Source organism: Bactrocera dorsalis, chromosome 4 (assembly GCF_023373825.1).
Source record: "Bactrocera dorsalis isolate Fly_Bdor chromosome 4, ASM2337382v1, whole genome shotgun sequence".
NCBI lineage: Eukaryota > Metazoa > Arthropoda > Insecta > Diptera > Tephritidae > Bactrocera > Bactrocera dorsalis.
In genome coordinates, this window is record NC_064306.1 from 67,356,103 (window position 1) to 67,380,037 (window position 23,935).

At 38.2% G+C, this 23,935-nt stretch overlaps 1 protein-coding gene across 2 annotated transcripts in view; it reads left to right on the forward strand.

The window, feature by feature from the left end:
* Positions 1–17,515, forward strand: part of LOC105233319 (protein lozenge) — a 44,882-nt gene extending 27,367 nt beyond the window's left edge. The window contains exons 4-5 of one of the 2 annotated variants that reach the window (XM_049455079.1): positions 2,746–2,961; positions 16,398–17,513. In XM_049455079.1, coding sequence (XP_049311036.1) covers positions 2,746–2,961; positions 16,398–17,308 — 1,127 coding nt within the window. In that variant the 3' untranslated portion in view covers positions 17,309–17,513. Of the gene's footprint in view, positions 1–2,745; positions 2,962–16,397 lie in introns of both variants that reach the window. The other variant, XM_049455078.1, reaches the window with a different exon arrangement.
* Positions 17,516–23,935: the final 6,420 nt, after the last annotated feature.

Sequence of the window (23,935 nt, forward strand, 5' to 3'; positions counted from 1 at the left end):
TCATTATTCGTCGGCCGACAGAGGATTTTACTTTTCAATTGCCTACTCAGTCTAAAGTATCACCTGTTGGGAAGAGTGATTCTGCGTTAGATTTTAAGGCAAGCCGTGTAATGGGGTAAGCAGTTACAAGTGTAAGACTATACTCAATTCCTATACTTGCGTCTTCTTCACGCACTCTGGAATTGTGTGCAACCCTTGTATGAGATGCGATAGCCAACCCGTTTGGAGCCTGCGGCCACGGCTAAAATAGAGGAGGTTTAAGCGGAGCTACTCCGACATATTTGGTTTAAATGTTCGATGACGTCTAATTGCAATGTCTGTTCACCAGAGGTTTGGCTGCGAGCGGACGTCGGTCTTGAAATAAGCGGCTCGCTAAATAAATATAGGGTGATTTTTTAAGAGCTTGATAACTTTTTTTTAAAAAAAAACGCATAAAATTTGCAAAATCTCATCGGTTCTTTATTTGAAACGTTAGATTGGTTCATGACATTTACTTTTTGAAGATAATTTCATTTAAATGTTGACCGCGGCTGCGTCTTAGGTGGTCCATTCGGAAAGTCCAATTTTGGGCAACTTTTTCGAGCATTTCGGCCGGAATAGCCCGAATTTCTTCGGAAATGTTGTCTTCCAAAGCTGGAATAGTTGCTGGCTTATTTCTGTAGACTTTAGACTTGACGTAGCCCCACAAAAAATAGTCTAAAGGCGTTAAATCGCATGATCTTGGTGGCCAACTTACGGGTCCATTTCTTGAGATGAATTGTTGTCCGAAGTTTTCCCTCAAAATGGCCATAGAATCGCGAGCTGTGTGGCATGTAGCGCCATCTTGTTGAAACCACATGTCAACCAAGTTCAGTTCTTCCATTTTTGGCAACAAAAAGTTTGTTAGCATCGAACGATAGCGATCGCCATTCACCGTAACGTTGCGTCCAACAGCATCTTTGAAAAAATACGGTCCAATGATTCCACCAGCGTACAAACCACACCAAACAGTGCATTTTTCGGGATGCATGGGCAGTTCTTGAACGGCTTCTGGTTGCTCTTCACCCCAAATGCGGCAATTTTGCTTATTTACGTAGCCATTCAACCAGAAATGAGCCTCATCGCTGAACAAAATTTGTCGATAAAACACATTTCGAACCGAACACTGATTTTGGTAATAAAATTCAATGATTTGCAAGCGTTGCTCGTTAGTAAGTCTATTCATGATGAAATGTCAAAGCATACTGAGCATCTTTCTCTTTGACACCATGTCTGAAATCCCACGTGATCTGTCAAATACTAATGCATGAAAATCCTAACCTCAAAAAAATCACCCGTTATATATAAAGCTTTATACTACTCACCTAGCGAAGTTGTGCGCTGGGCAAACAACAGCCTCGATCCTGAAAATCCGAGAGCATCATTTTCTTTCAATAATGTACATATGGTAATGCCAATAATAGATGAAAAGGGTCATTACTACCCGTAGGCGCCATATAACGGGTGATTTTTTTGAGGTTAGGATTTTCATGCATTAGTATTTGACAGATCACGTGGGATTTCAGACATGGTGTCAAAGAGAAAGATGCTCAGTATGCTTTGACATTTCATCATGAATAGACTTACTAACGAGCAACGCTTGCAAATCATTGAATTTTATTACCAAAATCAGTGTTCGGTTCGAAATGTGTTTTATCGACAAATTTTGTTCAGCGATGAGGCTCATTTCTGGTTGAATGGCTACGTAAATAAGCAAAATTGCCGCATTTGGGGTGAAGAGCAACCAGAAGCCGTTCAAGAACTGCCCATGCATCCCGAAAAATGCACTGTTTGGTGTGGTTTGTACGCTGGTGGAATCATTGGACCGTATTTTTTCAAAGATGCTGTTGGACGCAACGTTACGGTGAATGGCGATCGCTATCGTTCGATGCTAACAAACTTTTTGTTGCCAAAAATGGAAGAACTGAACTTGGTTGACATGTGGTTTCAACAAGATGGCGCTACATGCCACACAGCTCGCGATTCTATGGCCATTTTGAGGGAAAACTTCGGACAACAATTCATCTCAAGAAATGGACCCGTAAGTTGGCCACCAAGATCATGCGATTTAACGCCTTTAGACTATTTTTTGTGGGGCTACGTCAAGTCTAAAGTCTACAGAAATAAGCCAGCAACTATTCCAGCTTTGGAAGACAACATTTCCGAAGAAATTCGGGCTATTCCGGCCGAAATGCTCGAAAAAGTTGCCCAAAATTGGACTTTCCGAATGGACCACCTAAGACGCAGCCGCGGTCAACATTTAAATGAAATTATCTTCAAAAAGTAAATGTCATGAACCAATCTAACGTTTCAAATAAAGAACCGATGAGATTTTGCAAATTTTATGCGTTTTTTTTTAAAAAAAAAGTTATCAATCTCTTAAAAAATCACCCTATACATGCCGTCTATGGAAGTTTCAAAGTTCCGATTGGTAAATACTCTGTGTATATCAATCAATAAATGAAGCTTTACTAGAGTCTGCACTTAAAGCACAATCCATCATGATCTTGTTAAACATGAACCACCGAGTTTCATATCTCTTCGTTACAAAACTTAAAACTTACACTTAATTTGTGTCTAAATTTTATGAATAACAAAAAATGGTGACCAATAATTTGCATACATTTCTACATTCTCACTCATCATTTCCACACAAACACACATACTTTATCTATTTTACTAAAGGGACCTTAATTCATAAACCCAAACTTTACTTTTGTCTTCCAGGTCCCACCGGCGGTCTTCCATTTCGCCCAGGAAGCATCTTCGATTCACCCTACCCGACGCCTTTGCGTGACTTTGAACCGCGTCGCCCCATGCGCCAACCGCCGACTGTGTCTTCCAGTACCAATGCGCTGCAGCAAATAGCCAATCACTCATCGCCCAATAGCAGTCGGACAATAAATAACGAAATATATAAACCAAATGCGGCAGAGATATCAGGTAATTTGAATTAAGACAAGCTTATTAAAACGAGAACTGTTACGCGGGAGTTTATTAAGCAATTCTGTGTGTACTTGTCATTTATCATGCGTCATAGGATCCTCGAAAGCTTTGAAGCTTACAAGCGCTTTGTAGTTTACTTACTTCATTGTTTTGTTGCTTTCTTATTGAAGTTGATTGCCCGACAGCAGCAATCTAGAATCGTATAGAGTTATTATTACCCTTCCGAAACTCTAATGTGAGTTTTATGTGCTTCACATTAACCGTTTTAATTGAACTTTCCTAGAAAATGTATCTGTCGTTCCTTCGAAATCTGTGGTTTAATTTCATCATTATTCCTTGTAAGTTTCTTTAATATTTGTTATTTTTTTTACTTTCTTTGTTGTAATTTACCGTTATTATTCATCGCTTATTTTAGGCCATTAAGAAATGATCGAATTATTATGTTTTCTTCAAATTGCATATGTACATATGTATGTTGCTATATGTACATATATTGAGTTCATTTTAGTAAATCTTTTGAATCATCTTTGAATCACTGATTTTTTCGAATGTTCTGCGAAGACTCAGCATAGTTCCCAGTAAACTTTGTATGGCTGTTTAGTTATAAACATACAATTTTTAGCAAGATCGGATTTTTTCCATTATCTTTATTGAAGACGGGTTTTATACGAGATCTATTTATATATAAAAGGTGATCTATCTCGAGGTTCCCTACTTTTATAAAGAAAAATACACAGAAACTTCAGATTTAATTGGGAATATTTATTATCATACGAAAGCACATTCTTTGGCATTTCCTTCACTTGTTGGCCGTGGCTACGTCTCAGATGGTCCAACAGTTGAATTAAATTTTTGATGAATCGTTCGGGCATTTCAACTGGTAACTGGTGAATGACGACACGTGTGGTGTTTTGCTCCAAGGACTGCATCGAAACTGCGGAATTGTTCACATAGATTTTAGATTTTACATATTCCCACAGGAAAAAGTCTAACGGTGTGATATCACACACGAAATATGGTCCACAAGCCACACCAAATCATTTTTTTTTTTTGGATGAAATGGCAGCTCTTGAATCTCTTCAGGTTGCTCTTTGTCCCAAATGCCACAATTTGTGTTGGATCTTCTTAGAACTTTTCAAGAGCCCATAGAGCGAAGCGAAGTCGCTTGGTAATATAGGAAAACTGTCTACATAACCTAGATTTTTGACCTGTTTTGACGTGTTTTTTTCGGCTTCGGCTCACCTTTACCACGATATGCGATCAATTGATCGCCTGTTTCCGGAGAATAGATGAAGTGCTTTGAAAGAAAATATTTTTTAGCCCTTCATAAGACACAGTTTTTCCCATAAGCATTTTTTTCATTTCAAAACTGGAAACGTTATTTCCTTCAATTTAATCACAATTACTGTAAGTAATGTAAAAAAGTGGTTTCTTGCTGATAAGAACTCTGTTAACTCAATATAAAGGGTGATTTTTTTGAGGTTAGGATTTTCATGCATTAGTATTTGACAGATCACGTGGGATTTCAGACATGTCAGTATGCTTTGAATTTCATCATGAATAGACTTACTAACGAGCAACGCTTGCAAATCATTGAATTTTATTACCAAAATCAGTGTTCGGTTCGAAATGTGTTATTATCGACAAATTTTGTTCAGCGATGAGGCTCATTTCTGGTTGAATGGCTACGTAAATAAGCAAAATTGCCGCATTTGGGGTGAAGAGCAACCAGAAGCCGTTCAAGAACTGCCCATGCATCCCGAAAAATGCACTGTTTGGTGTGGTTTGTACGCTGGTGGAATCATTGGACCGTATTTTTTCAAAGATGCTGTTGGACGCAACGTTACGGTGAATGGCGATCGCTATCGTTCGATGCTAACAAACTTTTTGTTGCCAAAAATGGAAGAACTGAACTTGGTTGACATGTGGTTTCAACAAGATGGCGCTACATGCCACACAGCTCGCGATTCTATGGCCATTTTGAGGGAAAACTTCGGACAACAATTCATCTCAAGAAATGGACCCGTAAGTTGGCCACCAAGATCATGCGATTTAACGCCTTTAGACTATTTTTTGTGGGGCTACGTCAAGTCTAAAGTCTACAGAAATAAGCCAGCAACTATTCCAGCTTTGGAAGACAACATTTCCGAAGAAATTCGGGCTATTCCGGCCGAAATGCTCGAAAAAGTTGCCCAAAATTGGACTTTCCGAATGGACCACCTAAGACGCAGCTGCGGTCAACATTTAAATGAAATTATCTTCAAAAAGTAAATGTCATGAACCAATCTAACGTTTCAAATAAAGAACCGATGAGATTTTGCAAATTTTATGCGTTTTTTTAAAAAAAAAAGTGTTAAGCTCACCCTATACATAAATATATTTTTTAAGCGGAGTTTTCTTCATCCAACATCTGCGCAACCGCATTTGGAGTGATTTGCGGCTTTACGCACTTCAAAACGGATTTCATACACATGTACGGGATTGCAGGCGATATATGTATGTACATACATACGTACATATGAATCTACGTGTACTAGTTACTTGTATATACTTATTGAGATACAGCAAGATTACGCATTTCGTCCACTCACAAAACAAAAGTCCTCACACTTCATACAATTACTATAAAGTGCTTAATATATAAGCATATATGTATGTATATTTGTAAATTTGTATATATATATTTACGTTTAAGGTATGTATGTATGTGATATAACGGCACAATCTTCCTACAACCTTTTAAAATGATTTCTCGGAATTGTAGGCAAGTTTTGGCTCACACTTACATATGTATGTATGTAGGTGGTGGCAAATGTATGTGTGTGTCTGGTTTGTCGACGGTTTAATCTCTTCCTCCCAATTACTGACTACTCCATTCATATTTGTTTTACATTTTCAATAAATTAACAGCTTAAGCGCCACTTTGTTGCTTTTGGCCTACCGCCGTGTACGAGTACTGATTCAATGCTTTTGGTATAGTAGGTACATATGAGTATGTATTTGCGCTCTACTATCGTGGTAGGCATTTCCGGACTGTGAAACGAAGAGACTGTTTTTTTTGTTAATTCGCACCGATGTGTCATGTGTGTCATTAGCATTTTGTGAAAAAAATCTGGCGATTATATTAAAATTATGCTTGTTTCTGTCCATACATTTATATACAAACATATACAGAAGCAGTTAAACACCGTTTTGAAGACTTACATAGTTGTAGTTGGTTTATCTTAAAGTGCTTAGAAAATATCCAAAAACATTTAATCGATTCACACCTCGATTACTATAGATTCTGCGTAGGTGTGACAAATCTATACACACACCTACATTCTACAAGTGAGCCATGAAATTAGTCAACATTTACCATTTGTTGAATTAATTACAAAATTAATGGCTTGAAAGTAGGAAATTTTGGTTATATGCAGATTGAAACTTAGAAAACCGAAGAATTGTCACTAAGAACGATCAATTTCTTAACTTCATCGCCAGAACATGTGTGACATAGTACTAAATGAATGTACCAAAACCACTTATAAATTTCAAATCGAAATTTAACATACATATATTTGAAAATATTCTCCGAAAAATAGTTTCGAAGATATCTATTAGGTTGTCAAATATCTCCCTTTCGCCTTTTTGTCTTTTGAATTTCGTGGCTATGTATAAAGCGCTACAGAGCTCGTATCTGGCATTACTACACATCTTTGAAAGGTCCAGAAATACCCCACAAAACGATGCTATGCATGATTAATTTGGATATATACATACGTGTAAACACGGAGTTCACTAACGCCGAAATTCGCGCTATAGCGGATAGTACTCTATCACTTCGTACTGCGAAGGAATGGTTTCGACGATTCAGAGCGGGTGAAAACGACACCATGGATAAGCCAGCCGGCGCAAGACCTGTGACGACAAATACCGATCAAATAATGGAAAACATCGTGTTAGACCGGCATGTGGCATCTCGTGACATCGCCCATAATATGTGAATTAGTCACCAAACCATCTGCAGAAGGCTGTGTACACAAAAAAGCTCAATGATGGTTTGACGCAAAAAGACCTTCTGGACCGAATAAACGCCTGCGATATGCTGTTGAAACGGAACGAACTCGACCCATTTTTGAAGCGGATGGTGACGGGTGACGAAAAATGGATCACATACGACAATATCAAGCGAAAACGGTCGTAGCCGAAGGCCGGTGAATCGTCAGTACGGCCTGGAAGGTTTTATTGTGTGTTTGATGAGATTGGAAGGGAATCATCCACTATGAGCTGCTTCCATATGGCCAGTCGCTTAATTTTACCATCTACTGTGAACAACTGGACCTCTTGAAGCAGGCGATCGACCAGAAGCGTCCGGAATTGGCCAACAGGAAGGATGTAGTGCTCCACTAGGACAACGCTAGACCACACAAAAAGAGGTTTGTGAAAAGTGGCTGTCCGAGTTCTTCGAAAATAAGGAGCGGGCTTCTACGAGGGGGATATTATGAAGTTGCCGTCTAGATGGAAACAGTTTATCGAACGAAACGGCGCATATTTGAACTAAATCCGATCACTGTAACACATTTTATAAAGCATTGAATAAAGAGTAAAAAAAGCGAAAGGGGGATATTTGACAACCTAATACATATGTATGTACAGGGTCCGGCTCTCGAAGTTAGATGAAAAAAGCCCTAAAATGTGTGAAAATAATCATAAATTCAGCACCAATTCATTTTTGCTCGATATGACCACCTTTTGCCTTAACTATGGCCTTGAGACGGTCAAAAAACGAATCGCAAGCTGTCCGAATGTGGCTTGCCGGTATTTTGGCACACTCACGGACTATGGCTTTCTTCAGCATCTCGAGACTAGTGCATTTTTTACTTCGACATTGCTCTCCAAAATGGCCCAGAGAGAATAATCCATTGGATTCGCAAGCCAAGGAGGTTACTTTGAGTGGGAAGGTCTATGAAGAATAAATTAAGAATTTCAAAATTATGAACAAAGTCTTACTAGTTTTTGCTCATAGCAGTATATTATAAACTCTCGGCAGCTCCATACTACTATATGTATATAGTACAACAAATCATTACAGTTAACTTTTTCTTATCCTTTTTTTCCCGCTTCTCAACATAAACCACACTTCAACTGTCCAAATTGACTGCCAACGCTCGCGCTTCTCATTCTGAACTCACCGCATACTTCTTAATCAAACGGAAGCGTTTTAAATTTGTATTTTTTGGCAGCCTTTCAATTCAATTGCGACAGCAAATATCCCACAATCATGCAAATAATTTGCCTACTCCAGTAAACGGCAAACGCATGTATGTGTGTGTGTGCGTGTCGGCAAGTAGGCAGCATAATAGCCGAATGCAATTTCTGCACAGGAAGAGGCGATCAAAGGGAACGCTGCGAAATGAAATCTTTTGGCCCACAAAACGCAATGAGCCAGCCAAATGAGATACGGACGGAGAGCTTGGTCGACCAAGAAGGCAGTAAATAAAGAGCCGTAAACACAGCGGCACTAAAGGCCGAACGTATGAGTCGATGAATCGACGAATTTTTGCGGTAAGCCATTGTTGGTAACCGCAGATCTGACCGCCGTCACCGCCACCGTCACTGCCGCCACCAGCCCACTGCTATTATGCTGCACATGAGTGTAAGTACGTATGCCTGCACGGTGGAACCGCAAGCGTTGTGGCAACTTCCGTTCCATTCGCACCCATTTTCCAATGCCGTTGGCCAAATCTACTATTGTTGGCCCAGAATGTCAAGTCAAAGTGCTCATATGCTTCTTAGTTGCGATTTAATATTGGCCAGGCGAATTGGCATTCTTCCTCTTCGGGGTTGGGTGCAAAGGTGCAAAATGCAACATTGTGTGCTGCCATTGTCTGTTAATACAGTGTGCAGCGATGGGAAGTGCCAACGCCATTGAGCGAAAAAGAAAAAGAGAAAGTGCGACTGAGAGAAGTAAAAAGTATTTCGGTGCATGAGCTTGCAAGTAAAAGGTCGGTCGGTGAGTACCTAAAATACAAGACAATTCCACCAAGTTGCTCTCTCACCGATGGTGTGTCTTATTTACATGCACATACATATCTAACAGTACATACGTTTAGGTGAACCGATCGCTGATCATTTGTGGAGTGTGAGAACTTTACGTGGTTTTTGCAGTGATCACTTGGATTTCGCACTTCATTCATTCATCTTCTGTGCTCTTCTCAGCGATGGTTTGATGGCCGAAGACTTGATTACTACGCCTATCCGTGGTGTGTACGTGTAGTAGCTGATAATTTGCGGTACAAATTACAAATGATCGATTTCCGGTTTAATTTTTAATCCATACAATTGTATATGGAAAATAACTGTATTCTGCATATTCTTTGCGCTGCTATCAAAAAAGAGAATAAGTGGTTTGAGTATGCAAATTCTTTTGTTAAACATTTTATATATGTATGTAGATGTGGTCTTATCCGTCTACTCAGCGTTCGTCTTTATCGATTTGAGGATTTAAATATCTTAAAAGCAGTTACTAAGATCTTAAAATTTTCTCACGAACATATAAAAAATGATTTTTAAATGATCAGCTCGAATAACGCAATTTCTCAGAAGATCATATATACTTGCATACATAAGTAAGTACATACATATATACCTACAAGCCGCGAAGTAATACTTAATCCGTTGGTTTCGTGGGAGAACCTGGATTTGGGAGTAGGTTAGGTTAGGTTAGGATCGGATCTTAGAGGTAGTTGTCATTTGCGGATCCTTACAATGTTATTCAGTTAACTTTTACCAAAAATTAGAATCTTTTTTGTTTGACCGATATCAAACCCTAAAGAACCCTGTATTTCTAGTGTTTCTAGACCTTAGATGTCCTTTTGTTGTTGCTGTACTGGCAGAATTCTGCCGAGTTGGCAGTCCTTTGTCGGATAAAAAATCCGGCTCCATTCCCGTTACGTACACCCGTCTGTCGTGGGAACTGGATGTGTCCCTTTAGAGTTCATTGCTTCAAGCAACTCTTGAAAAAGATGAAAAATGAGGAACAGCTTAAAGAAACTGCATAACCGGCTGCTCCCGAGTGGGTCAACTCTTCTACCTGTATATTTCCGTTTATTCCCATATAACCAAGAATATCCAGCCGATGTTTATTGAGCTTATACGTTTTTTAAGGTCGCTGAGCACGAATAGGAAATCCGTTTTGGACCATCATGATTTTTTCTTAAACTCAAAACCCACTTTGATTTTGAAATTTAAAATGGCGGATCCAATATGGCGAACTAATATTAAAAATTGATCAATTTGGCTTGAAATGTGTTTCTCGGGGTTTTCGGGAACGCTGATTACGAATTTCGATATGAGATTGCTTAAATTAATAGAATACATTTGGTCCAGACATCCTTTATTTTGCAAGTACCAACGTGGCAACCTGGGCATGACCGGCCTCTGTTCCCTTTAGGGTGCTTGACTGTATGTGTATTCTCTTGCCTATCACTATTCCTAGGTTAGGTACCAAAATTTATAATTAAATGTTTATATGTATGTCTTGACTCAGCCCTTCTCAACTCAGTTTTTTCCATGGATCTTCCTCTTCCTCTGCTTCCCCACCGGGTTATGGGTCAAATGCTCTCAGATTCGGATGAGATGACCAAGCCAGCGTAGCCGCTGTCTGTTAATTCGCTGAACTATGTTAATGCCGTCGTATATCTCGTACAGCTCATCGTTCCATCGACTGCGGTATTTACCATAAATCTTCCGCAGAACATTTCTTTCGAAAACTCGTAACGTCGACTCATCAGATATTGTCAACGTCCATGCATCTGCATCACATAGCAGGACGAGGAGGAGGATGAGTGACTTCTAGAACTTGCTCTTTGGAAATTTTAATAGATGAGATAGGAGATTTAATGAAAGAAAATAATATTGATGATAAAAAAGTCTATAAAGAGAAAAAGCTGAGTATCTTAGGTTTTCACTAGTTTCTCGAGCGAAAAATAGTCTTTCGTACCTGTGTATGAAAAAATATACATAAGGGGTATTCTCTTGCTCTTGCAAGATTGCAGATTGCAAAAATACTACACCGAAATATACAAGGGCACGAGAGCACCCATTGCAGAATCTAGCGATATATGAGCGACTGATTCAGTCAATTTATTGTAAATGGCTATTGTGCATGGCTATTGTGAATTGGCGCACCTTCTGCATGCATTTTTTAACAAAAAAAACTGTAACAAAACTTTATAATTTAAATATAAATTATAAAATCTAATTAAAATTTACCTTTCTCAACAGTTTAACGACGTAATATGTCTTTATGTAAAATGGCAACTACAACAGGGTTGCAATTTTATTTTTGCGTGACATTGCACGCTAATATACATGGGTTTGGGTCTGACATATTTCACAGCCCTTGCAAATATTTTTCTGCGTGTGTTTGTTGTTGTGCCGTTGTAAATTTGCAATGCTTGCACCGTGCACCGGGGTTTGCAAGAGCAAGAGAATACCCCTAGAGAATGGGCAATAACGAACGTGAGTGCATATCCACACACACACACATGCTGAAATTTATTGCCAGCAAGTCCTTTGCAATTATCAAACGTCAATTGAAGGGTAAATTAATGACAAAACTGACCCCACACCCACGCACTAACACATGCAAAACAGGGATCACACACACATACAGGCGGCACGCACCGGCCGGTAGACCATTATTAGCCACTTTCGGTTGGTAAGCGCGTCGAAAGAGTGGAAAGGACAGCGACGGCGAGCAGCAGACTATCAGCCTTCGCCAACAATTTAGCGGCATTCACGATGACGTGAAGTACACTGGGCAGCGGCGAGCAGTATTTTTTTGATTTGCGGCGTGTAATTCTCATTGCATTGGCTTTGTTCTTGCGCGCACCCGCTAAAGACTTCCAGCAGCAAGGTAAAAAGCAGCAAAAAATGTGAAGAAAATCCTGCGCGATTGCAAGCCTTTGAGTCGTGGGCCCCGCGCTGCCACTGCTGCCTCGTAAATTATATGTTCGGTGTTTGTTTGAAGGCAACAGTAGCGTAGCAATAGCAATTTGCTTTTGTTGTCGGTGTTGCAACGTTGTAATGCAACATTATAATTTATTTAGTTGTTGTGCCGTTGGCAGCGGTTGGCTACTGGCTACGCACTCTGTGTGGAACCCACAGCATGCCGGCAGGTCGGTGATGGTATGAGAGAGGGAGAGAGCGCGAGTGAGGGTAGGTTAAGTGTAATATTGCAAGTTGGCTAAATTACTGTAAATAACATAGTTGTTGTTGTGTTATAACTATTGTAATTTTCGCTTAATTGAAACATTAAAATGTGATAAGTGCAGAGAAGACGGAGGCAATACGATTTCACTGCCATATTTATTTTTTACACACATACATGAGTATTAATGTATTTGTAAGCACATGTCACGTGAGGTGATTTAGTTGTAAGTGAGCTTGGATGTATTTTTAAACCATTTATAATAAAAATTACCGACTAGTCCGGGTCAAATTTGATCAGATGCCAAATTTCTGAAAATTGAAGCACCGAAAGAAGCCAGTATAGGCCCACTTAAACTTTTATATACTTTATCTGTCTATTTACCGGAAAGTAATAGGACTAAGCCGGTTAAAAAAATTTATTTAACCGATCGTTAAAATTTTTTAAAAACTTTCAAAAGAGGCTCCTTCTGCGTCGATGCAGCGCTACCAGCGCGATTTCCAAGCATTAAAGCCATGACGGAAGGCATTTTTCGGAATAGCCTTGAGAACCGAGGTACATGTGCCTTTCATCGACCTTCTCAGGCAGGGAAACTAAAAAAGTGCAGGGGAGCCATGACTCGTCACCTGTGATTACGTTATTCAAAAAACGGGGGGTCACTTTCAAACATGTTCAAATTTTCTTGGCACATTTCACAGATATTGATAAATTTAACATCTGAGCAATTAAACGAATACTTAGTCGACGGTCTGAGTTTAAAGCTTTACGCACATCAGTCACATTGTCGGTGTTTGTCAAAGTCGCAGGTCTCCCAGCACGGTCTTCATCAGCGACCTTTTCCCGGCACTCCAAAAAGGCCTGATGCCATCGAAACACACCACTTTTTGGTAAAGCAGTATCTGGGTAAGCCTGCTTGATCATATCAAACGCCTCTGTAGCAGATTTATCGAGTTCCGCACAGAATTTAATCGAGTACCTCTGCTCCAAAAAATACTGCATTTTTAGCTTGGACCACTCACAGAAACACGTTGCGCGAAAATGTTTGTCCTGGCTCTCCAGGTGCTCAGAGACAACTGACCAAACGCTCGTTCTTTAGCTAGAAAGGCCCTCTACCGAATCCAGTCGGTGCGTAGATGCTCCAAAGGATAGTCGCGGCCTTAGAAAATCAGTCCTACTAATTTCCGGAAAAACCCTGTGGGTCCACTTAAACTTTCATGTACAGGGTGGTTACCTTACTGTCTATTTATATGCCTTAGGTACCTTTATACAAACCTTTGTGCGAACCCTTCGAAAAATAAGGGGTCAGTGCTAAATTTAGGACGGAAGTGTTTACTGAGAGCAAAGTGCTGCTTCCTGGTGAGATCATATGGTAGATATTTTGGTTTATATTTTTGACATTTTATTAATCACTAACTGAGCTGAGTGAGCTCGACATCTCTCGCGAGTCCGTTCGAATGGTTTTGATGGATATTTTGGGTATGAAATGCGTTTTTGCTCGACTCGTCTCGATAAAGCTGAATACTTTTCAAAAAGAGTACCGGAAACAGTCTCTTTGGATATTATTGATCTTTCGAATTCCGATCCCACATTCATGGAGAGCATTATAACTGCCGATGAGACATGGGTTTATGAGTTTGTCATGCAAACAAGTCAACAATCATCGGTATGGAACCCATTTTCGGTGGATTGAAGAGATGAAGCAAAATTCTCTGAAGGCCATCCCAAAAAGTGCTTATGAAAAATGTTTTTAAGACTGGAAAAACTTTAAAAACTTTATTCAAAAATATACTTGATTTTGTCACTGATTCTGAGATTTATTAAAACTAGGACTCGAACACAAGGCTCTCCGAATACCAGTAGCTCTTTCGTATCAAACCAATATTATTGCATAACAGTCTGGCTTATTGACTTGGATTTCTTATTATTTTATTCGAAACAGTAACATTCAGCCACTCCTCTCATTTATTCTTCTGTATGAGCTGGTAGCTATAAACTCTTTTCATTACGATGGTGACAGTATTGTAATTTTCATAAGTTAAAATTGATGAATACATTGTACACATACTAACTTCCATATCTCTAATACGATGACAGAAGAACATCTTAATAACCCGCTTGTCAAAATTCAAGATCCTCCAACTCAACGCCAAACTCCAGCCATTCCGCTTAATTTCGTTGAATTTAATTTATTAACTTCAGAGGAAATTATCACCAACATTCCCGAAGAGCGTCAGTCGTAAGTGGCAGCTTCCGCTTCTGCTTTCATGCCACACACATAACCTCACTTATACAAGCAATTATAGGTCTAACTAGCTACCTTTGCGCAAACACCTGCTCAATCTGCTCAATTTTCAAATAATTAATCAAAGTATTTATTTATTTACTTAACGTTGGGTGCCTTTGACGGATTTTCACCATCTTACGCAAAAATACTTGCCTAAATACTTGGAGAAGAATTTTCTTTACATTTTCCTGTCTTTACTCCTTTCAGGATGTCTTCATTCTTGTTATAAATTGTACACAAATTTGTTGTTATGCTTTCGTTGTAGCTGACGCTCTGTGTAACGCGCATTCGTTTCGCTGGCAACCCCTCTTCCGTTAGTAGTGGCTCCACATTTTGATCTGCTTTGATTTGATGTCTCTGCATACGTTTTATTGATGGCGCTCAGCGGGGTTCCATATATTGCAATTTTCGATGATTGACATATAATGTGTGTAGCCTGTAACGGTACTCGTGCTGAAAGTATGCATATGGACTATATACTTGTGTGTATGTGGCAGGTGCATATTAGGAGTTTCAGTGACTGCGACTGTTCGTTTCGCGGCTTGTAACATGAAATTATTTTTCAATTAGCGCTCTTTATGATATTTCATGTTTATGACATGTTTTGACATGTCAATTGTACTTGAATTTCATTTAAGAACTCTGGGACCAAATAAAAATTCTGTAAATTTAATATTTTTAAAATAAAATTCATATTATATGTAAAGGTTGATCCATTTCAAGAATCCCCACTTTTTTAAAGAAAAAAAATCAGAAAGTTCAAATTTAATGGGGAATGTTTATTATCTTTCGAAATAATATCCCTTGGCATTTATTTTTTGAAGATTATCTCTTTCAACTGTTGCCGCGGCTACGTCTCAGATGGACCAGTCCAATTTTCGATGACTCCTTCAAGCATTTCGACTGCAATGCCTGAATCTAAGCAGAGTTGCCCGCGTAGACTTTAGACTTAACATATCCCGACAGAAAAAAGTCTAACGCTGAGATATCACATGTTCTTGGTGACCAATCTCCCACCGGAAACGTGGAATTATCTGCTCACCGAAGTGTTCTCTCAATAAATCCATTGATTGATGCGATGTATGGGAAGTGTCGCCGTCTTGTTAAAACCAAATGTCGCCGAAACCAAGAGCTTCAATTTGAAGTATCGAATAGTCGGTTATAATGGTGCGATAATTGTCGTCATTGACGGTTACGTTCTCATCGGCATCATTTTTAAAGAAATACGGATCGATGATTCCACCGGCCTACAAACCACACCAAACTGTGTTTTTTTCTTGATAAAATTACAGCTCTTGCACCTCTTCAGGTTGCCCTTCGTTCCAAATACACCAATTTTTCTTGTTTACAATGAGGCGCATTGGGCCAGAATTTGTATCGAAAACATCGGATCTTCTTGGTACTTTTCAAGGGCCGATAAAGTGAAGCTATGTATGTCGGGAAGGTTGAGCCACTTCAGTTTTTACACAGCTGTATATTGTACGCTTTCAATTTAAGATCTCGAACTAAAATGCGACAAGTGGCTCCATACGTTTTAGTATTAGGTTTCGGAATGAAGCGAACTTCACTTCAACAGTTGAAAATACCAAAACTCCTAGGTATGAATTCAGAGACTCATATGTCGCGATGAAGTCTTTGAGCTCAACAGGCGACTTACATACATACCTTTTTTTTAAGGTACGTTAGGCTTTGGTATTTCCCGACTTCACTTGAACAGAAGAAAACACAAGCCTCTGTGCTGCAAACAACCCCTAGGTATGACTAAAGAGCCTCTCATGTTTCGCCGAAGCGAGGAGAAATTAAATATTTCGGATTTTATGTATGGTTATACTAAGATGATGGATTCCCTTATGAAAGACAAGCCAAAAATATAAGCTGATTCATTAAAATATTACACATTTGGCTTTTACAAAGAATTAATGAGATTTATTTCCTCTCTTTTATTTTTCTTAGAAGCCAATGCACTGATGGGCGCCGCAGATTGGACAACCGGTTATCCGTCGTACAATACAAGTGCCTATACGCCCTATCGAACCCACAACCCCTACCAATATCCGCATCACACACCGACCGCTGCCGCGCCCACCAATCTGCCACACTGTGGCTACGATCCCAGCGTACCAACGACACTGACCGCCGATCATAGTCTTGCGGTACCCGGTATGATAACGGATATGACTTCGTTATGTGATTATCCACACAGCGGCATGGCAGCACCCACTGGCACCTACATGCCGCATGCGCAAGCGCCCATTTGCAGCCCCAACCACTACGACGCCGGCAAAGCGGAGCTGGAAACTCTGAACAACACCTACCCCACATACAACAATTTCGCCAACGGCTACAACAATTACAATTATAGCAGTTGCGCCGCTCAAGGTGGCGGTTACCCAGGGCAAGCAGCACCCACCATGGTGCTGTGTCCGAAATTCTACTCACACACCGTCAATCAGAATGAGATTCATGTGCATGTGCACGACAACTCGTTGATCAGCTCGCTCACAGGCTACCGATCGAGCATAGAGATCGGCATTGGTACCTCGGATCACGAAGCTTTGAGTGCACAAGGATCGGCGCAAGCATTACATGATGCCCAAATGGGTGGTGGCAGTGGCGGCGGTGACGGCAGTGTGGTCACAGCGTCGGACGTTAACAGCGCAGCGGCGATCACAAGCAGCGAACACAACCTCCAACAGCAACAACAACAGCAGCAACAGCATGACGCGCAGTCGCAGGTGCAACAGCAACAACAACAAACACATTTGGATGTGCCTCAGGTGGACGCGTCCGTAACGGGCGAGCAGCACAGCGGCGCTCGCAACGTGGATGTGGGCGATTTGGGCAATGTCTGGCGTCCGTATTGACCGGGCGGTGGTGGTGCAACCACGAAGACTTACGTACTTGCACATTGAACTGACTTGAAAACTGAAATTTGGAAGCAAAAACCTAAGGATACAATATTTTTTTAATTGTAGATAAGTGTAACTATAATTTTTTGGATTTTTCAAAAATAGTTTTTGTGTTAATATTTTTTATGAAAAAAAAATTTTCGACCAACAATTTTTGTTAAATAACTTCTTTCAAAAATAATTTTGAAATAAAAAAAATTTTTAATTATTTTTTTACTAAATAAAAAAATTAAAATTTTTTTGACAAACATTTTGCGTTAAATACATTCTTAAAAAAAAATTAAAAAAAAAAAATTTTTTTTTCAATTTAAAAAAAAAGTTTTAATTTTTCTCTTAAGAATTTATTTAACGCAAAATGTTTGTCAAAAAAATTTTTAACTGTGAACAAATTTTTTAAATTAAAAAAAACATTTTTTTTTAAATTGAAATTTTTAAAAAATTTTCAAAAAACTTTTTTTTTACATTTTTTAAAATAATTTTTTTTTTGAATATATTTCAAAAACTTTTTTCCAAATTTTTTTAAAGAATTTATTCAACAAAAATAAATAAAACAATTTAAAAAAAAAATGTTTTTTCAATTAAAAAAAAAATAATTTTGAACTGTGAACAAATTTTTGAAATTGAAAAAAACATTTTTTTTAAATTGAAATTTTTAAAAAATTTTCAAAAAATTTTCAAAAAACTTTTTTTTACATTTTTTAAAATAATTGTTTTTTGAAAATTTTTTAAAGAATTTATACAACAAAAATAAAAAAATGAAAAAAAAATGTTTTTTTCAATTTAAAAAAAGTTTTAATTTTTCTTTTAAGAATTTATTTAACGCAAAATGTTTGTCAAAAAATTTTGAACTGTGAACAAATTTTTTTAAATTAAAAAAAAACACTTTTTTTAAATTGAAATTTTTTAAAAATTTTCAAAAAACTTTTTTTTACATTTTTTAAAATAATTGTTTTTTGAAAATATTTCAAAAATTTTTTTCCAAATTTTTTTAAAGAATTTATTCAACAAAAATAAAAAAAATTAAAAAAAAAAATGTTTTTATCAATTTAAAAAAATTTAATTTTCCTTTTAAGAATTTATTTAACGCAAATTGTTTGTCAAAAAAATTTTGAACTGTGAACAAATTTTTTTAAATTTAAAAAAACATTTTTTTTATTTGAAATATTTAAAAAATTTTCAAAAAACTTAATATAATTTTTTTTTTGAACATATTTCAAAAATTTTTTTCCAAATTTTTTTAAAGAATTTGTTCAACAAAAATAAAAAAAATTAAAAAAAAAATGTTTTTTTCAATTTAAAAAAAATTTAATTTTTCTTTTAAGAACTTATTTAACGCAAAATGTTTGTCAAAAAAATTTTGAACTGTGAACAAATTTTTTTAAATTTAAAAAAACACTTTTTTTATTTGAAATTTTTAAAAAAATTTTCAAAAAACTTTTTTTACATTTTTTAAAATAATTTGTTTTGAAAATATTTCAATATTTTTTTTCTACATTTTTTTTCAAAGAATTTATTCAACCAAAAATTTATTAAAAAAAAATTTTGAAAAAAATATTTTTGAAGAATAATTTGCTTGAAAAATATAATTTTTTTTTGACAAATATTTTCTCTTAATAATAGACGAAATAGCGTAAGCGTAGATTATTTGTTTATTCACTTTTAAATGTTAATGTAAATACGTGTTAGTGTATAATAGAGAATGTTTAAAATACACAATGCTCATATGTATGTATATGTATAGTATGTACATATGTATGTAAGTAATTTAATATGTATTGATATTTAACAATTTTTAATTGTAATGCAATCGTCCATAAAGAGCTGATGTACAATATCGTATTTAAATAAGTACTTTTACCATATACACACACACACACATAAATACATTCATACAGATAATACAAATTTTCAATAATTTTGTTATTTACTTTAAAATCGATAATAAGTGTTTACTCATAAATATTAGTACAACTTGCATTACATTTACTTAACAAAATGTACTTATATACCGTATTACATATATACTCATGTGTGTATTATATAGCGTGTAAGTAAATGAAATTAAAATGTTTAATTAAAAATTAAATACAAAGTAATGATTATTAAATAAAATTAATTTTTAAACAAATTAAATTTGAAATTGATTTTACAACAGAACAGCTGCAACGGAGTGAATGTGTCACCCATGCAGCTAATTAAGGGGTTACATGGATTTAAGGGTTTCAAAAAATCGATTTTTTCACTGCCTTATAAAATTCTACAATACCTCTAGAATATTGTCCTAAATTTTCAAGTTGATCCGAGTAATAGTTTCGGAGATACAGCCTTAAGAACTTGTGCGCTCGAGGCTAGCTAAGCTAAGTGCGCCGTCTTTAAACGCGTTTTTCTCGAAACTGTGTTTTTGAAGTCGGTTGGCAAGATTTCTCGAAAAGTATCCAAGCGATCTTCATGAAATTTTACACAGGTCCTTGAGATACATACATACCCCTTAAGGTTTTTTCATTCTCTGAGTGGTTTTCTATTATGCAATAATTTTTTCGGATTGGTTTTTTGACAACTGTTACTTGATTTTTTGGCTAGCCATGTCATATTGAACAGACCAAATCGGGAACAACGTTTGGTGAATTGGCCCAAAACGAGCGATGCCATCTCCTCTCCTGTTGTTCGCAAGAAAATGTGTAGGGTTATGTGAAATCGATTGTCTACTAAGAAAAGCACAAGACGATTCCGTCTTAGAACCATCAACCGTTGGTATGCTAAGCTTAGACGTGGCGAAATGAGCACCGAAGATGTAGATAATCGGAACGGACCCGGATTTTTTATCCAGTCAAAGACTATCAACTCGGCAGCATTCTGCCGCTAAAACAACACAGTGGACGCCCAAAAGAGGTAGTTACGGAAGAAAACATCAGAAAAGTTCACAAAATAATTTCGGTAGCATTTAAAATGAAGTTGTTCGAAATAGCAGACACTCTAAAGATATCAACTGGACGTGTACATCATATCATTCACAAATATCTGGGTATGAGAAGGCTCTGTGCAAAGTGGGTGCCGCTCGAGCTCACTTTTGACCAAAAACAATGACAAGTTGATGACTCGGAGCTGTGTTTGGAGATATTCAAGCGTAATAAACTCGAGTTTTTGGGTCGATGTGTGACACTGGATGAAACATGGCACCATTATTTCACTCCGAGGTCCAATTGACAGTCATCTTAGTGGACTGCACGCGATGAACCGATTCCAAAACGTGGAAAAGCGTAACAGTCGGCTGGCAATAGTAGGGCGTCGGTATTTCGGGATGGGTTTGAAGGACGAAATCGCCAAAAAACGACCGCACTTGAAGAAAAAGAATGTACTGTTTCACAGAGCCAACGCATCATGTCACAAGTCAGTGAAAGCGATGGCAAAAATCCATGAATTGGGCTTCGATTTCCTTCTGCATTCACCTTATTCTCCAGATCTGGCCCCCAGCGACTATTTTCTGTTCTCATGACTCAAAAGAACTCTCGCTGGGAAAAAAGTTTCTTCGAATGAAGAGGTGCTCTCCAAAACTGAGGCCTATTTTGAAGCAAATGACAAATCGTACACAAAAATTTGGATAGTTGGAGGGATGCTGTAATCAGTGTATCACTCTTGAATGGAAGCCGGGACTTTCTTACCACATTTTAAAACAAAAAATTTGAGGACTATTGCTATAATTTACTACGCAATTCGGTCTTTTTAAAGATATAGCTGTTAAGCTCTAATATTTTTTAGATTTTTAACCAACTTCCTTTTAAGAAGAAATGTTCCCTTCAACTCGACGTTTGATTAAAGATGCTCTAACACGTCTTACACTTATCCTCAGTACGTTCACTTTCAGGGTACTCAACAACAAACGCTGCAAAGATAACATCGCTGCAACGCTATTACAGTAGCTTGTCAAAGCGCCGACATGTCGGACCTCCCAGCTGCAATGCATGTCGGCTCAAACACTTTAGGCTTAACGCTTTTGACATAAGCACATGCACATGAGCAGGCCTCAGACGCACACAGCACCACACACATACATGTATAAATACATACACACACTCATACATACACACATAGAATGCTAACAGAGAAGCTGTAACGAAGAATGTGAAAAAGTTTGACTGCAGTCTGAAATAGCTCTCCACAAATTCCAGCTATGAAACTCAACCTGCGCAAATTCTTTTCTTCCCTCACGAGGCACAACGAGGCACTCCAGCTTTAAATGTTCGACAAGTATTCAACGCTGAAAAAAGCTTAGCTCCAGCCATGGATATAATTGTTAGAAAGTTGACTTTACACACATATAACTCCGTGTGTTGGTATGTGTAGATGCTCACATGTACACCGCAAGGTGATCGCAGACCCTCGCACAACACTCACACATCGAGCCAGCAGCTTCTACCGACCGTACGCTCGCTCAGGCGGGGAATTGATCACCTTCGGCCGTGGAAGCCCACAGTTTTTGCACGCGTGCGCTCCGCACTCGACGCTCCACGCTCGTCGCTCGTCGTCGTTCGACTCTGGCTGTTGCACATGCGCGCTGGCTGCGCGCTGTTTGCAGCTTGGGGCTTCGCACTGGCAACTGAGTCGGTACGTGGCAGCTAATTACGAGCGAGAATTTGATATTGTCCTATATTTTGCATAATTTCTTTGCATTTTTTTGCATTCTACTTTTGTCTGATTATTTTTTCTTTGCTCATGTGCTTCTGTTAAGTTGAGACTTTTCATGTCTTTTCAATTTTACACTTGAGCGCTGATGCACACGTCGCTGCAGCGTTGCCTTTCAGTAGGGGGAATATCTTGGCATTACACACAGCTATAAATACACAGCAAATACTCATAATGAGGCGCATGCGTGGCCCTTGCACACGACAACATACAAACCGTGTACGCAAGTAATGTGGATCCGTCAATCAATGCGCCAGTCAGTCAGCCGATACGTTTGTGCATCGAATGCTGTTGACATCGCCACTAAGGAATAAGGCAATCGAAGACGCTTCGAAAAATAATATGCAATTGAAGACGAGCCCTTTGGAAAGTACGCGTACGCGTTTGCTAGCTGCTGGCATCGATACCTTGCCAACTTGTTTGGCTTCATGCTTCGATGCAATATTCGGTTGCAGCAGCATTTGAGAAGTGTATCTTCAAGCTCGCAAGAATCTTATTTGTAAGTCTAGATATGAAGATATAGTTAAAAGTAGACAAGGTTATACCAAACAGTTAGTGTTTTTATCCATTCGGATATTATGACCTAGCCAGCACAGCCTCTGTATCTTAATTCGCTGAACTATGTCAATATCGCCATATATCTCGTACAGTTCATCGTTCCATCGACTACGGTATTCGCCGTGGCCAACGCGCAAAGGACCATAAATTTTACGCAGAATCTTCCTCTCGAAAACTCGAAAGGCCGACTCATCAGATGTTTTCATCGTCCATGCCTCTGCACCATATAGCAGAACGGAGATGATGATTGACTTATGGAGTTTTGTTTTTGCTCGCCGAAAGAGGACTTTACTTCACAATTGTTGGTGTTGATGCTGGTTCCTAAATAGACGAAATCATCTATAACTTCGAAGTTATGACTGTCAACAGTGACGTGGGAGCCAAGTCGCGAATGCGACGATTGTTTGTTTAAAAACAGATGATATTTGTCTAGCTGTCGGTTGTTATAGCCAATGATATCGTTGTCATCGATGTACGCCAGCAGTTGTACACTCTTTAAGAAGATTGTCGCTCATACGAGGCTATCGTGTCCTTTACATTTCTTGTGTTTTTTTTTTTATTTGGCGGGTCCCAAACCCAGCGCACAACCTTGGAGAGGATGATTTGCGTTCTCATATTTGCTCGCCTTCAAACGAATCGTTTCTAAAATCCCTAAATTCATTTTGAGAAAATAATTATGTCATAAATATTTCACCCTAACTTTAACTTCCACCGAGAGATTGTAACGATTTCTGGAAATATGGCTATATCATTGCTTCGGAGCGCATGTGAAAACCCTTTGAAACACATTTTTATTGCGTAAAACTGGATATTTGAGCTCCACTCGACCTCCACCTGTGGTGTTACTTAAACTTTAAAATCTTCGACATAAGTTTTCGCAATTTTTCGGTAAAAAGGGTTGCCGGCAACTTCCCAATCATCCAATTCTAGATAATACCCTCTTGGCATCTGTTGAAAAGTCGCCAATTGCGCCTTGCTTTTGAACATATTTGGTTGCTTTTAAACGCCTTTTAAAAGACTGCTTGAGTTAATCCCAAAGATTTCGCGATCTCTTTTTGTCTTCCCCTCCCTTATTGTCACCTTCATCGATTAATGCTTCCAGTTCCTCATCTTCAAACGTTTTTCCCTGTCGAGGACATTCGTTGTTTTCCAAATAAAAAACACCACTTTTAAATCGTACAATCTACTTTTGGCGCATTCTCTCACCATAAACTTCCACCAAAATAACATGACCTTCGGCTGAAACACTTTTTCAGGCACCAAGTTCGACACATAATTAATATAATATGTATCTGTCCGAGGGATATGGGTGAAGCTCGCTGGAGAAGAGGGGCAGTAAGATTT